At 40.8% G+C, this 17729-nt stretch overlaps 1 protein-coding gene across 1 annotated transcript in view; it reads left to right on the forward strand.

Annotated features, from left to right (window-relative positions):
* Window positions 1-17729, forward strand: part of znf385d (zinc finger protein 385D) — a 137971-nt gene that overhangs the window by 80153 nt on the left and 40089 nt on the right. The window contains exon 4 of the mRNA XM_034697091.1: window positions 1927-2095. Within this exon, the coding sequence (XP_034552982.1) occupies window positions 1927-2095 (169 nt within the window). The remainder of the gene's footprint in view (window positions 1-1926; window positions 2096-17729) is intronic.

Below are 17729 nucleotides of genomic sequence, written 5' to 3' on the forward strand. Positions count from 1 at the left end.
ACAAATAAGGCAATTAAACCAAACAGTAAACAATACTTACCAGAGGTGGCATAATAGTACTCAATCCTTTCCTCTAGTAGAAGTGCTACAATTTCCGTGAAGACTTTGGTATTCATTGAATGGATTCATATTCTGTACCTGAATAAAATTGAAAAATATAAGCTCTGGATTGAGAACAAAGAGAAGCCCTTTATTAACATTTCTATGCTGAATGTACCTCATATAATGTTTGGGCTTCAATTTACTATCTGGGCAACACAATAGAATACCTCTCTCTGCATGCACTCAAAAAAAGCAACATGGGTGTCTGTTTTATCAACATAAGTAAAATGTAGCTCATGTAAATCATGGTGTTTTAACATGACATGAAAAATCCTTAAAACTACAAGATTGCTTTATGTCATCACAACCTAATGGGTTTAGGAAGGAACCCCATCTGCAATACCTCTCCAGAGCAGAAGGTGGCAGTAATGTGTGACAGGCCCTATTCATCAGCCAAGGTAGAGTGCTTCTGAGCCGTTATGGAGAGATGGGAGAGATCGCCTGTGACTGACTTGAATTGGGGCGTTGGTGGCCTAGCGGTCTAAGGTTGCTGGCTCGACTCCCAGCCGGTCGACCATTTGCTGCATGTCCTCCCCCACTCTCCACTCCCCACACTTCCTGTCTCTCTTCAGCTCTCCTGTCAATAAAGGTGAAAAAGCCCCAAAACATAACTTTAAAAAAGTTCATGTTCACTCAACATATTTACAATTAGTAAGTAAATGAAATCATTTTAATTAGGTGGAAATTCTTTCCTTAATTTTATTACGTTCACCCAACAAATGATTTCTTTGAGTGTGGTATACTGGTTGCTTGGGTGTATAGGATGCAGTTTACATTTTGAATGAAGAATGAGGTATTAAAAGTGTGTCTCTTAAGACATCTTCTACAGTAATTTCAGTCTGAAGTAGCAGTTTTTAACTTTCCGCCTCTCTTCATTACTGAAAAAGGGAACACGACTACTTTTTGCTAATACATTACAGCACAGGATGGTCTCTTTGTCCCGGCAGTGTTTAGTGAATATCCCCACTGAGACCCATAAATAAAGACATTTACAAACGTTGTCTGGGGATGTGTGTTTGGTGCACTTATTTATTCCAAGAGGCAGCCCGCATCCCTCCTGATACCTCCCCTCCTGCCACAGGCAAGGTGTGCAGGGAAGTCTGCAGAGGTAAACAAGGACAGCTCAAAGTCTTTGCATATGTCCCACTTCTGTGTGCCGGGCTGAATCCGCTGTGAAGGTGAATCCTGGTGACGCTACGTGTTCAGACTTTAAAGCAAATAGCCACTCCTCAAATTACACTTCATGGGTCATGCAGATTCCTCCGACGCTGACATGCTGGTGTATTTTCATCAGTGGAGAAATGAGCTTTGTATTCACACGGAATGGTCGTTCATTATTAACCTTTTACTGTTAAATTGGAGACATTTGAAATCTCAATGGCTATTTAAGGGCTGGAGAAATGGGAATGATTGATAAGTGGGCAAATTTTGCAAAACATTTGTGGAACAAAAGACAATCTGGAGTTCAAAATGCCAAAATTACTCATTTAAATCCTTTTGGAGGAAGTGGAAATGCTGATTTAAGGGTTCTTTTCCCAATAGATACAAATAGAGGACTCAAACTATTTAGAAAACCAATTATCTGAGTGTTGTTCAACATTTTTTAAGGAATCATTTTTTTCTAAAACTGGCAAAAACACAGCCAAAGGCTTTAACTTTTCATTTGGCTGCTGTCTGTATCAACTGCCCCTACTAATTGTGTCTTGTCTGCTTCATTGACTCTGACCGTGCTCCTCTAGTTTTCATATTTCATTTCATCCTGGCTCTGTGTGTTTAGCCTCTTTCCCAGCGTTAAATCGAGCCTGTTATTTGTTCTTCTCTCAGAGCCAGGCCTTGGCCCACTACAAGGGGACCAAACATGCCAAGAAGCTAAAAGCCCTGGACGCTCCGAAGAGTAAGCTCAAAGGCTCAGCGGTCACCAAGGACACCGCCAACCAAGAGATCGCCAAGGGCATCAACACCTCGCAGGTCCCCAACGGCACAGACAGGAAAGGTTTGTGTTGTCCTGCTTGCTTCACATTCCCAAACACACACTCTTTGTTGTTCTCTTTACGAAGCTGCTGCTCTCTGCTCAGAGCGAATGTTGGACCAAAAGAAACCAACCTTTTTGGCTTTTTGGATTTGCTGAAAACAACATGCAATCACTTCAGGAGTTGGACTGGCTCAGTGTTGATTATATCAAACCCTGTGTTGGCTGCACTGCAACGTCTGACTGCCAACTTAGTGCTCGTATATTAAATTTGTAGCATTGGGAGATCTCTGCAGGACAAACAGGACAGGCAGACATTAGAGAGATGAGAGAGGGCCTCAGCGTGCTCTGGACAAAGTGGATATTGGATCATCAAGGTTGCATTTGGACAAACAATTGACTTGTGTAGGAAACGTGGTTCACTTTTGTCTTTTTACCTTGGACCACCTTGTTGAGGAGTGCGATAGAGGACAGGGGCAAAACACAAACCAGGTTGTGTTGGAACAAAAGTAGAATCAGCTTTGATTTTTGCTGCAACATAACACCAACAGAGAATAGGACCATAAACAAAGTCTGGGTTAGTCAGGCCGATCGCATGAACTGATCAGACTACTTACCACTTAAATTCAAAGTTAAGTTAGTCTGGTTAACTTGACTTTATAAGCTGTATTCACACACTTTGCAAAGCGGATCAAAGTGTCTTCAGAAGAACAACAATGAGATAGAGCAATACAGTCAAGGCTCTCATATATACACAAATAGATCCACATGGGCAAATCCATAGTGGGCTACAAAGGTCTAAAGTTGAAAATCATATGTTGAAGGGTTATGCTTTGTAACTTTCAGAGTCTTTTTTCACGGAACCGGTCCTCCAACACTGCCAAGCCGCTTGCCTTGTTCTTTTTTGTGTTTGCCTTGTATCGGTTTGGTCCAGGTCTCTTTTACTCACCTCATTGTGTCTTTTAACATAGAATAGAATAGAATAGAATGTACTTTATTAATCCCCGAAGGGAAATTCAGGTGTCTGGCACATACAATTATAAAAAATCACATAAAACTGTATCTCTCAGTCCTGCAGCGCAGAGAGATGAGCCGTCCACTGCCGCTGTTTCTCTGGTCCACAAAGAAGTTGTGAAGTGGATAATCTGTGTAATTTAGAATGGCCTCTAGCTTCTTCTGTGTGCATCTCTCCACCACAGCCCCCCAGTGGGTCCAACCTGGTTCCAATCACAGTGCCAGCTCTTTTCACTAGTTTGTCCAGTCACCTCCATTAACCTCTCTTTGTGTACTTTATCTTTTCTTCTTTTCTCTGCTGGTGACTGGTCAGAAAGTAATCACACAGCTTAAGTTTTATGTTTGAGAAATAAATTAAAAGCAAAAACGTAACCTTTTAACATTTTTGCCACAGTGTCAACAGGCAGAGGTGAAATATGCATGACTCCTTTCCACGGATTGATAATTCAATGTTTGGGATCAGGTTGTCCCTGGTGACACTTTGCTGTTGAAAAATAACCCATAGTTGTTATGTCGTTTTGACCAATCAGGATCAAGTATTTGACACACCTGAGTCATAATTATTGACAACACTTGCAGCTTAGACTGACAAGAGAGGCACGACTGTTCATATGCATTAGATGTCTCAAAGGGGAACCCAGAAGTAAGAAAGTTTTTGACTTTGTAGAGAAAGTCTTATTAGAAAGAATATTCATCATATCTGGAACAGATTGAAATGTCTTTGTAATACACAGAGCCGGCTCTACCCAATGTGGTGCCCTAGGCGAGATTTTAAATGGCGCCCCCCCTCCATCGGCGATTAACATGCACTTACAAAAGAAATCGAATAGCATTGCTTTTATCAATGTCTTTAATTTGTAAGGTAACATGTCACCAAATTTACATACTTCAATACAAAAAAATATGAAATAAATAAATAAATTACAAATAAAACAATCAACATCAAACAATTTAAATAACCACACAGTTTGCTCACAAAAACTATATGCATAGGCTACATTTATGCCGCCGCCCCATTGCTTTACATTTGAATCAATGTGAGCTTTTCCATTTGAAGAGTTAATAGTAATAACTAGTTTTAATACAATTATATTTAAGGTATTTTTTCCCTCTTTTGTGGCGCCCCCTAGAGGCCACGGCGCCCTTAGCATTTGCCTATATTGCCTATTGGAAGAGCCGGCCCTGGTAATACATCTACAAAAGCAAGCCTTGTAATCTCTGTTGAATTGTAACATTTGTGTTAGGAAAGCAATGCTTAAGTTAATCTGTTCTAGCCTTTAGCATTAGAGAACAATCCCACTCTCCTCTATGCTATGACAGCTCCTCAGTTGAACACTGGGATCAGTTTCATAACTCTTATTGGTCGATACCCAAAGCCTAAGGATTAAAAACGTCAGATTGGTGCACCCATGTTGGTAAATTTTGATCTCTACTCTTTATCTCACAATAAAACAAGTGACATGTTTTACACCATCCTTCAAAAGTCATTAAATCCAATTTGAAAAATAAATCTCGGGTGTTGTCAGTATAATTGTAGCTTTAGTGTCTTTAACACCCTTTCCGACAGCAGAATTAAAGGGATTTAGTTCTCGCCAAGAGCTCAAAACTACACTTGAGGTAAAGGGAACATGTATTGATCTGTGAGACTGGGTCATCACACGGTGTATCTGGATGCAAGGCAACAAACCTGCCAACATGATTCAAGTTTTAATGTGTTCAGAACTTTCCCTTTGTTCATCAAACTTTGAAGAAGTGAGAGAGAGGTCATTTTCGACAGTCTGCTCGTCATTCTTTGGACGACTACTTTCTGTACCTGAGTGCAACTTTATGAACACTTTTGGTTAGAGACTGTTTGAATGGAGAACCATTACCGCAACTTGTACAATTTATGGCATCGACAAAGGCACACAAAAGCCACGGAGCTTTTTGGAGAGCGATCAGGGAGGCAGGCAGTGATTTGGTTGCTTTTCATGCTGTCTTCAGAGTCGGACATTCAGCCTTCAAATGTCGTTTTTTTGAACTTGTTTGTTTGGTGCAGTTTGTGAAAATGTAGCAACTTTGACAACCATGTGCTCCTGACATCATGCCTCCTGCTGCCTCGTTGAATGTGTACTTTGCATCTCCCCTTTATCCCATTTTTAATTACATCTTTGCTGTGTTAATATGCATCACGTTACAGACAGGTGGCTCTCTAAATCCAGTTATCTTGTGCAGGTGTCTGATGAAAAGATCTTTATTCTCGGTGGAACTTCTACCTAAAACATTTTGAGAAAGCAAACACAAACTTAAAGCATCTTCCAGGGCAGACAGGAAGCAGCTGCAGATTGTTTTTAATGAATTTATCTGCTGTGCAGGGATTCCTGCTGGTGCTGCAGAGGATAATGTCTCTCAGCCCCCCTCTCTCTGTCCCCTCCACTGTAATACTCTTTAAGCCGCCTGTTATTATGTCATGAATTGGCCCGATGGAAGTCTTCCCCTTTAACTGTAACAATAGAGGTTTTTAAAGGAATTGGAAACACATTGAGCCGTCGAGCTCTGGGATTAATTTCAACGCAGCACAATGTTCCACAAGTATTTAAATTAAGAGCACATTTCTGGAGCTCATCATGAACCATGACCTATTTGTGAAGTCTGACGCTCTCAGTTTAAAGGTTGCTTTAGGTGAAAACGCATCTCCAGCAAACCAATTGAGTGTTCGTTTCATGTCTTATAAAAGCAAATGTTCAGGTTGAGTCATTTTGGCTCACAAATGTGCTCAAATATTCATGCGATGAGCTCAAAACTAGGCGAGAAAACAGCATTAGAATGCACTTAATGGCACATATTTAACCTCACGTAGGCCACATGCTTCTCTTCATGTTATTTTAGGTGCTTCACACCTGGCAGCGTTCTGTCTCACATCCCACAGAGATGCTAAACTGCTGCACAAAAGTCAAACCATTAAGTGGAGCAATTTGCACTCAAGCTACTAAAGAGCTAATCCATGCTGCAGTTTGTGGACTTTTAACATTATAGGAGAGCTTTTGAGGTGACATAATGCAGCCGTCGTGGAGGTCTTAAATGTCAGCGGTTATGAAATCTTAGATGTGTTTCGAGAATAGTGAAACCAGGAGATTAACATCTTGGCTCTCTGAGATGGAAAGCATTTTTTGCCGTGTTCATGAATGGAAATGAACCACCACAGAGCTGACAATCAAAGTTATTGTGACATGTTTTTGTAGCCAATGGATCTGTGGGCTTGAAGATCTTAAGGACTAATATTAAAGCAGGAGAAGTATTTTCTATTTTCTGTGAGAAAAGTTTCTATACATTGACTGACCCGTTTATACTCTCAGTGCTGCTGCTGATCTCTAAAGTGTTTCTCTATCCTTGTCTCTTTTTACAACTTTAGAAAGAAGTTAAACTGCGGTGTGTTCATGTGCTGTAGGAACCCTGAGCATTCAAAACTCAACATTTTGTGGACAGATGCTTCGCAACATCTTTTTCACGTTCATCCTGTTCGCTGAAATGTCAGTGAAAAATAATGAATGAGGATGAAATACCACAAAGCCCACAGCCATGTTTTCTCATTACACAAAAATGAGAAGTGATAAAAACATCTGGCCCATGTGTATTTTACTTCCCCAACATGTTTTTTTTTAAAGTTAACTTGCTTGTGAATTGCACATTAAATGAGTGTTTTATCTGCAAGAAGCTAATACCTAAAGTAATTATCTTTCATTCACTGTTATCTGTTCATTAAGCAAAGCACAGAGAGCCAAAGTGTTTAACATTGCATGATTAAATTAGAATAGGAAAAATAAATAACCATGACTCTGAGACATAATTTAATAAATGTATTCAACTCAGGTCATTATTTGAGATGTTGTTCAAACCTGCTTCTGTACGACTGCAGGATTTTCCTGCACGGTTGTTTTTATAACACAACATGATTTTCCATATTGACCTTTTATTTTATAATCCAACTTTAGATGTGATTGGCTGACAGTCGCCCAGTTTATGCAATGTCACAATGACATATAACCTAAATGAAATTGGATCTTAAAAAGCTGTCAAAAGAAGCTAGACTTAAAAAAAGAAATCATCCTTTTGAAAGAAAAACCATCATTTAAAATTGATGCACAGGTTGGTGCTGTTGTCTCACAGCAAGAAGGTTCCTGGTTTGAATCCCCGGTTTCTCAGGAGCCTTCCCTTGTTGAGTTTGCATGTTCTCACTGTGCATCCATGGGTCCTCTTTTATTTTATAATCCAACTTTAGATGTGATTGGCTGACAGTCGCCCAGCTTATGCAATGTCACAATGACATATAACCTAAATGAAATTGGATCTTAAAAAGCTGTCAAAAGAAGCTAGACTTAAAAAAAGAAATCCTCCTTTTGAAAGAAAAACCATCATTTAAAATTGATGCACAGGTTGGTGCTGTTGCCTCACAGCAAGAAGGTTCCTGGTTTGAATCCCCGGCTTGTCAGGGGCCTTCTCTTGTGGAGTTTGCATGTTCTCACTGTGCATCCATGTGTCCTCTCTGGTTTCTTTCCACAGTCTTAAGACATGTTTGTTAGGTTGATTAGTGACTCTAAATTACCCGGAGGTGTGAGTGAGTGTGAACGGTTGTTTGTCTCTACATGTTAGCCCTGTGATAGGCTGGCAATCTGTCCAGGGTGTACCTTGCCTGTCGCACAATGTCAGCTGGGATAGACTCACTCCTTCAGGGTGGTTTCACATCAGGGATCCAAATACACTTAAACCTCAAGCTCAGTTCATTAGATCAGTGTGAACACAATCGAACCAGACTCAGATAGAAGAGGTGGTCTTGAGCATGATTAATGTGTAGTCCAGCACAGGACACGGGAGATGGGAACACAATCAAATGAGTAAGTAGGCTGCTGTATGACGTCATAGGTGTTCAGCTCATGGATATGATGATTTCAGTTGTTTCCAGCACAAGCCCATTTATGAGACTATATCCACGTGTATTTGGATATTTCTAAAAACTTAATTTTTATCTCTCTGTCTGTCTTTTTTCCCTGTTTTCAATATTTCGAAAACGTCTGCATAAGCACGCCAAGCCAGTAAGTGATGAGAATGTGTATTCAGTCAGTCACGCCACACACCATAGAATTTGTGAGTATCCAACAGCATCAGTGAACAACATGGAGGATGTTTTTAATGCTACTCTTTGTTTATTTGGAGAGCACTGAACTTGTGTTAGTGGTTAAAAGCTGATCAGTCACCAGAAAAGAAAAAAAGGGAGGGATGTTAACTCACACATGGAGACGAGTGAAAGATACATCGACCAAATTGAAGAAAACAGGCACAAACCTGAACACGGTGCAGGCTTGAAGGACCAGTCCAATAAGAAGGAAACAGAGTTTGAAAGTTAGTATTTCAGGTACCGAGGTGAGTTTATGCATCAGCTGAAATACCAACATGTTTTATTCTACATTATTCCTTATACATACTCCAAAAAACACATATAACACAGTAGGAGTGTGTGGTAAACCGGTATCATCACCGTCACCGGTACAATATGTTGCCACGAAATGGATTTTGCAATACCGTAATTACCGCGGTGAAGCGTTGTTTTCACATAATTTTGGGCCATGTAGTTGTATGTGGGAGATTTACCTAAAAGTAAACGCGCATACACTTTTAAGGCCGGTGTCACCGGTGTCACCGAGTCACTGACGCCGCTTACTCGAGGAAGTAAACATTTACCGGCGTGCAGAAAGCGAAACAGCAAGCCAAAACACCGCTAATCTGTGGTCCGTCCAGCTGCACCACCATATATCAGCCTCACAATACACTATGTTGATAATGATTGGACTCTGAGCAGCACATGCCTCCTAACACATTTTTTCCCCGATGAGCACACAGGTGAAATAATTGCTCCGAACCTGGCTCTGATTCATTCATTCCTCAGCCTCTCTTTTCCTTCTCTCTGCTCTCTGTCACACACACACACACACACACACACACGCATCTCCCGCTTCCAACACATTCACTGACATCACGTAAAACTGAACATCAACTAATTAACCAACATCATAAGTAATTAATAACTAACCCTAGCAAACACCAAACAACCAATCCGTTACAATACAGAGCTGAACAGTTCCCAAATGACTTCTCTGTGTCAGGTGACATGCTTTTAGCAAATTCTGCCAACATACTGTTGAATGGAAACATAAAAATAAGTGTGATGACCACTTGTCCTCCAAAAGCCATGTGAAAAACAGAGTGTTGCATCAATAAATGTAAGGATTTCATTAATGGACATTTAGAAAGAAAGAAAGGTACTTTATTGATCCCCAGGGGAGAAATTCAATTTTTTCACTCATGCTTTTTTTTGGACATGCTACACATACAGTTTTTTTGGTATATACATACAAATGCACACACATGCAGTGAACATGCTTAGGGAGAGATGTCAGAGTGAGGATACTGCCGTCAACCAGTGCACCCCGAGCAGTTGGGGGTTCGGTGCCTTGCTCAAGGGCACCTCGGCAGTGCCCAGGCAGGCGAACCAGCACCTCTCCAGCCACCAGTCCACTTGCCAAACTTCGTCCATACTGGGACTCGAACCGGCGACCAACGGTTCCCAAGCCAAGTCCCTATGGACTGAGCTACTGCCGCCTCCAAATTCTATTCACTGACACAAAAAGCACACACTATATGATGGTAAAATAAGTATAAAGGGTAAAAAACAGAATTCTAAAAATAAAAAAAAAGGAATTTGGAAATAATAAAAGGGATTTCATAGGGCCCTACATTGTGCGTGATGACAGACAGTGGTGCAAACATGGTTAGAGCACTGCAGCTCAACAGGCTACCCTGTTTTGGACACAGGCTGCACATCGCTATAGGTAAGTGTCTATGGTCAAACCAACGCAAGGCAACTTTATTTGCATAGCGCATTTCATACACGAGGGCAACTCAATGTGCTTTACATTAAAAGATTAAAAGCATTGGAAACATTCAGACAAGAATAAAAGAACACAATTAAACTGCGTACACTTACAACACAGAACAAACAGAGCCAGAATCCTGTTTCGAAAAGACTACCCCATTTCATGTTGGAAAACCGTGATTATAATACCGTTATCGCGATATGAAGGAGAAATACCGTGATATAAATCTTAGGTCATATCGCCCACCACTATAACACAATAAAGATAGTATTCAGGCGCAGATGACATTAGATATAAACCCACTAAAAGCAAACATGCAGAGCTGTAAACACACCTCACACAGGCAGAGACCTGGGAGACCTTGAACAGCACGCCGTCATAACTAAACAGACAAATGGCGATGAATTATTTCAGTGCCCTTATAAAAGCACATTTCTACACTATCTCACTATCGTATCTTTAGCGCGTGGGGGTGGCGGTTCGTCACGAGTGGCACCGGGTAATGAATATTAATGTGCTCGGATGTCAGGAGAATTAATTGTCGAGGCGGGTAAATGCTGCATTATCTGCAAGGCTCAAGTATTTGACGGTATATCAGTGGCACCAAACTCGCTGTAATGAAAGAGGAGTTCAGGGAAGAGTAATGGCTGCGGAGAAAGCAGGAGAAAACAACGGGGAGGAAGACAACTGTCTGCTTTTGTAAAGTGGGCTTTCAGTGGGTTTGTTTGGCTCTGAAATTACCAGCAAAAACATTTGGGCTGTAAAACTTTTATTCCAAAATGTATTGTGGGTGGATTTTTCGCTTCAGTACAGCTGTGCCTCGAAAGAAGTGTTCTTTAACAATAGGTCTAATTCCTTCATTAATAGTGGGTGGTTTTGTTGTGGCAGCTTTTATTTTGGAGGACACTACTGGAAAATATCCAAGGCAGGATCAAGTAAAAAAACACAAAGTTCTCTGCTGCTTTAAATGGGACAGGCAGTAGATGATAAAGGGTCTCCTGAGTTTTAAAATCTCTAGTGGTGTTATGTTTGTAAAGAAAGCAACTCTTGCAACGTTTCTTTGGTACTAACAACAGGAAGTGAATCAGACAAGTGTTGTGCCAAAATGTTGCTGCCTTCCTTCAATCCACGAGCTGTCAATTAACACCACAGAAGAAGAAGAAGCAGAAAAGAGAAAATAAGATAGACTCCATTTAAAATAATTGAAGTGAAAAATAAAAACTAGAAAACACGACAACAACATTTACGCACTTAACCTATGATAAAAGCACATTCAGCTGTTCATTTAAAGGCACAGAGCCATCAAATCTGTTCTTTTAAAGAGACTTAACTCCCATCTCTGCTCCACAGAACTAAGGAAAGAAAATCAAATGAACTTAAAGTTTAATCAACAACTTTACAGTTCAAGTCTTAACTTAACATCTAAAGACTTAAATTTGAGGTGTGTAGGCAGCACTTTGTTCAATATTAACACAGATAACAACAGATGTGTATTTAAAGCATTCTGTTTGAGTAAGTTTTGGCGCCCCCTGTGGACAAAGTTATGCCAGCTCTTTGCTGATCTTGTTCTGTGCATGTGTAAGCTTTATTTTCTGTCCAATAATAATAATAATAATGATAATAATAATACCTCTCTCTCTTTACAGTCAAATGTATCGCTCACTTTGAGTATCTGCTGTTGAAGAAGTGAGAGAGAGATTACTTGATCATGCTTTAAACTGTCTCGTCTGACACCTTCCCCCTCGTATTGGTTAGAGCAGGGGTTCCCAAACTTTTCAGCCCCCAAAATATAGATGCCAAAGACTCGCGACCCCCACTGTCCCTCAAAGTGATTTAATGTGGCTTCATTTAGCTGGTCTGCAGAAAACTAGCCTACCTATATGAGCATGTGGCTGTGTTTCCTGTGCCGTTATGAATTAATCTACTGCCACTGATGCTTTTGATAACTAACTGTTCACTAACCCTAAACTTAGGAGTCATCTGGTAAAAAGAAAGGCTGAAAACTCATTACATTTTCTATTTTATAGGTTTTATTTAAAGTTTAGCTTCTATTTTTGTCGATATGTTTTACTATAATGGGTAAAATGTACATATTGAAAGACATCTCAAGACCCCCCATTTGTGTCTCGCAGCCCCCCAGGGGGTCCCGACCCACACTTTGGGAACCCCTGGGTTAGAGGCATTAAAAATTTTAATACAGGAATTGTCAGTTTTTGCTTTTAGCCTTGTTTGCTTTTGTATGTCAAGAAAAAGCCATGACTGTAAATATCAGTCTGATTCATAACCGTTCAAAAACTCCTCCCTGGAGCTTTAATAAAGTTAAACTCCTTTTAAAAGAGAGTGTTTTAAAACAGACAAAGTGCTCAAAAAAGTCGGACATGTCCAGCAGACATGTCGGACAAAATCCAGTTTAAAAAGCAACCCGTCTGGACACTTCGAGTCTCCAACAGTTCATGCTAAGAGGTCTACAAAAGTCAGCCCTTTGTGTTAGCTTTGCACTCTTATATGATTGTTGGCAGCTTAAAAAAAAGGATAAAAATTGATGCTGCAGAACCAGACATATGGTCTCTTTTATTCTACACATTATTCTGCCTTGTCAAAACCTGCTGCTTACATAACCCACAATGCAACACGACTGCTGACGGTTCAGTCTGAGACTCAGACGTGTTATGCTTGTAGCTTGCCTGTGTGTTTTACTCTGCGGTGTAAAGCAGAGTATCTTGCAGGTTTTAAAGTGTTTTGTCTTCAAAAATCACTGTACCATGAAATGCAAGCACAAAAGCAAATTGCAAGAGTTAAACAGTCAAATGTTGACTCTTCTCACATGAAGGAAATTGATGAAACTTTAAGTGTTTGCATTTCCATCTGCTCAGAGAGATTTAAGGTGATATGCAAAGAACATACGGAAGCATTATAGAAAAGTGTAATCATGTAATCACAGGTAGATTTCATTAAAACGCTGAGCATCCTCATTCTTTACTTTACTGTTGATCTTGTGTGTTCTGTGATGGATGGACAGCTGGACGCAGCGGATACTATAGATTAGCCAGATGACTCAGCGGCTGCCTGTCAAAGCTGCGTGTGTGCGATTTTGTTTTTGTGTGTCAGGGCCAGAGAGAGTAGAGCTAGAGCGAGGAAGGGCTAAGAGAGGGAGAGAGAGAGAGAGAGAGAGAGAGAGAGAGAGAGAGAGAAATGCCCACAGCACGGCCCGCCATCTCTCAGTTCCAGTCCAGTGCCTGAGGAAATGTACCCTGATATTAGCTATTAAAGAGCAGATTGTCAGGGGAGCCATGCCAGCACTGACAGCAGCTGTACAATGGAGCTGGCTGCAGGGAGGCAGGAGGCTAGCTCAGGATTTCTCCCCCCCAAAAAGCCTCCATCCTCAAGTCCCCACTGGCTGCAGACGCCCTCCTATCTCGCCCTCATCCTCCCCAATAAACCGCCTGTGTGCCTAATTCTCCGTACGTACGCGCTGGGTTGGAAAAACCTGCTACACACAGAGACAGCAGTAGAGCTGATGAGGGTGTGATTAGATTGGCTCCACACCTATGCTGCTGCTGCTGCAAACTGCTCTCATTTGCGGGGATTTTGGACGCCGATGTGTAACCGCAGAAACTTCCCAACTGAAATTAGGCGCGGATCATTTGCTCTCAGATGAAATTGGAAGGAGATAAATCAGCTTGAATTCGAATCAATGGCTCCCACTGCTAAATATCTGAGACAATGTCCCTCTTTTCTCTCCTTCAAAATAAAAAAAGAAGATTGCAGGCGTCGGTGCACGCTTATTTGTGAATGCAAATTTCTCACCTTATCAGTCTTTTATTCTAAGGATATTCAACCGTGACTCTTTTCTCATTTACTCGCTTGGAATACTGACAAGAGGGGAGAAAAAAAAAGTTACACACGTCAAATGAAATTTGACAGAAATCAAGAGCCACGAGGGATTTCTGTCCTTTAAGTTGTGACAGCGTATAATAAGGCCCAATCATTTTAATTAAAGGGTTTAATCCAGCTTCATTGAGAAAGGTAATCAGATCTCTGGGGAGTCGTGTGATTGCCTGGAAGCCTAAGCAGAGTGGAAGGATTTCAGAGCAGCGTTTCTCCTCTATCGCCAAAGCAGATCTCAGGGGAGCGGCGCCGGTTAAAAACGGAGGCAAAGAAAAGAGGCGTAGTCTCTGTCTGGAAGGGTTGCAGCACCTGTCCTGGTCTCCCTTTCTCTGGGTTCTCTCCGTCTTTGTTGCCTTCACCACTCCCACCTTCTCAATTTCTCTCTCTTTAATAGTTTCCCATACTCAATTACTCTCTTTTAATCTTATCTTCCCTCTCACCTTCTCACGTCCCTTACCTCGCTCTCCTTTCTTTTCTTTCTGCCTCCTTCTGTCCGTTGTTTTGGTCTCAAACTTTGCTTACTTTTCTAGTTTCACTTTAATTTAACTTTTTCTGGCCCCCATCTTTCTCTGTCTTCCAAATCTATCTTCTTTTGTTCTCTCTTCTTATCCATCCCTTTTCTCTCACCTGGCCTCAATCTCTCCATCTCTTCCTTTCTCTTTTACCTCTTCCAACTTTGCTGTCGCGCTCCGGCTCGCCCGTACCAACTTTAGATTGATCACAGTCATTACCTCCATTAATGAGAGGGGATTGAGTTCTTAACTGGGCCTCGCGGAGCCCGTTAGGTCACACTGACTGGGGATATGGATTACGAGAGGCTTCCCAGAGTGCACGGCGTCCTAGGCTGGCCAAAGTACACTTTAATCACCTGCCCTTCTAACAGCAAATGGCTCTTTAATGACACCGTGGTGGATGGGTTCACCTCGAAACAAGGGCAAATACATGCATGACTCAACACGGGACCTCAGCAGACGGCGTAAGGTGGAACCAAAGAGAAAGGAAGTACAATAATGTGTTTTATTGTTTAGAGTTGGTCACAGCATTAAAAGAAAAACAGCACAGATGCCTTTAGTTAAGCTTAGCATCAACACTTGAGGCAGGAGGTAGCAGGTCACCAGGATTTGTTCAAGATATAAAATACATACATGCCTAAAATCAACTCTTTCATTAGCTTCTCTTTTTCTTTGTTATTGCATTTGTTATGTTATACTAGCTGTCTTATCACTCCACACTCTTTTGGGTAAAAATGGAGTGAACAAACATCTAATTCAGAGAAAAAGAAAACAAGATATTGCAGTCATCTGACACATACATAAAGATGGATGACACATTTCCATCTCCTGCTGTTGTACAAAAGAAAAGCCAAAGTACACCATGCCATGGACACAGACACATTGCACGGGTGATGTTTTTGGAAATACATATACCGCCCTTTTGTTACACCATTTAGGGCCTGTGTCCACCAAGGTGTATTTTACACTGGCAACGCCTACACCTTTAATTCCCCAGCACCTCTCATAGCACCGGTTACAACAGCTGTCTTAGGGCACTTTGGCTGCCATCAGCAGTGACTGTTGAGTCTATTTTAAAAAGCTCTGTTTGCTTAATATTTGATTTTATTTTGGGACATTTTTGCAAAGAAAATTTTAAAAATGTGCACCTTTCACTCAGACCTAGAAATTGTTGGTTGGAGGAAATAAGTCTGGTTGGTTTCTGCCATTGTTTTGACAGCGTTTCTATCCGATGTCCCCCCTTCTTGACTTTGATTGGTCAGCATTGGAGACACTGACAAGTAATGGGTGTGACGAAAAAGTGGACTATCTTCAACCGAGAGTGCTGTGAGCACCGCCACATACAATGACATCTTTTTGCTTGAAAACACTGAACTACATTGGTTAAGTAGCTACACATAATAAGCACTGACAACACATATTTAGATTCTATAGTTTGACCCATGTCCCATCTGTTAACATGGAGGAGGCAGGTTTTATGACCTATACTGCATCTAGTCAGGAAGGAAAGCTCCTAATGTTTTGACTTCACTTTTTGGGAGCTTTCATGACTTTCCATCATGTCGATCCATCTTAACACTGAGGCAGGTAGATGGTTAAACAATCTCTCATACAAAATTGGACAAAAAGGAAAACAAGCAAAAGAAGCCTTTTTACCAAAACTATCTTCTTCACATTTCTTCAAAAAATGTAGAAAATGAAACATGACATAGCTTTTTAACACAATTCCTTTGCCCACCACTTTTGGAAAAACTTTTTTTAATTTTATTAAATGCATTACTTCTGCCTAGATGTGCGCACACTATCACACTCGATCATTTCAGAGGCCATTAAAAGAGACTTCTATGCTTCAGACTTTGTTCTGCTTCAAAACTCGGGGGTTGTTCTGCAGATTTTTCTGTGCAGAAACAAAGACTTTTGAAAACAATGCTGCAGACACCCACACTTTCTCACTTATTGACTCTTATCAGCCACAATGTGTTCCTATCTTATTCACCATGACCTTACCACATGGCTCCTGTCTGGAAATATACTAAAAACATTAGCCTTGACTTGCAGAGGTGTATTCTACATGAATAACTAATCACAGGCACTGCTGATCTTTTTGTCTCTGCATTTTAAAAACACTTCTACTGCAGATAAAGGAAAGCTATCATGTTGACTTGGTGTGACTATAGAAACAGAACAATGGTTAGAAGCTTGTGCACAGGAGTACCCATAATAACGGTAAACTTTGAATTCAGATTTGGCCAAATGGTTTAATCTTGCGCTCATTGAAAGGGCGGCCTGGGTTCGATTCCGACCTGCGGCCCCTTTACTTCTTCTCTCCTCTCCAACACTGTCCAGATTTTACTAATCTACCTGCTATAATTAACTCCCCTCTGGAAGGGTTGTCAGAACAGATACGGCGGACACAACTCGAGTTTCCTTCCTTTTACGTTTATTCCACACATCAAATGCAGAATTGCCTACCAACACTTGGTGGTTAGAAGTTGTATGACTCTTAATTAGGTTGTAAACCTGCAATATAAGCCCAAGACACAACTCAAAATTAACCAACATAAGTTTACATTAATTCTTGTTTGAAACATCAGCACTGACAGTATACAATTACTCACCTCCTGACGCTGAACAATGTGAAAATGAAACCAAAAGGATTAACTATGCATTTTGGTAAGCCCTTCCCACTCCACACACACAGTTGGGAGATCAGGATACTCCAGTCAAATAAAGTCATGTAATGCTCTCATGAAACACCTATCACTTAGACAGAACAATGCTTGCAACTACTGTAAAGTTATACAAATACAAAGGTCTAAAAAGCCCCAAAAATACAATTGTAAAAATATCAATGAACTTTAAAGACACAGTGAGGAGGTTTCATGTTGTGTTGATTCTGGTGACCCCTTTGGATATAACTGATAATGTTTTTCTGTATTTTCCCATGAGCACCATCACCCACTATCATGAAGATGTGGCGTGCGTTTCTTGTGGAAAAAAATGAATGAATACAGATCTTCTTCTTTTGATCCAACTTTTCTGTGTTTAAGACAACTTTTAGCAGGATGCAGAGTGATGAGCTCATGTATTAATTTGTAGCTACGTACAATTATTACCTGTGATCTAAAACCTGGTTTATATTTCTGTGTCAACCCTACATAGCAGTGGTGGACCCAGACTCTCTGATAGTCCAGTCGCCTGTACCTGACCCCAATACGTTTTCTGTAGGGATGACCACAATTAATCGATTATCGATTAATTGATTGTTAAGAAATTACTCGAAACACGCATTTTTGTTATCAATTTTCCGTCACGTGGAACAAACATCATGTGGTC

The sequence above is a fragment of the Notolabrus celidotus genome, chromosome 12, assembly GCF_009762535.1.
Source record: "Notolabrus celidotus isolate fNotCel1 chromosome 12, fNotCel1.pri, whole genome shotgun sequence".
Lineage (NCBI taxonomy): Eukaryota > Metazoa > Chordata > Actinopteri > Labriformes > Labridae > Notolabrus > Notolabrus celidotus.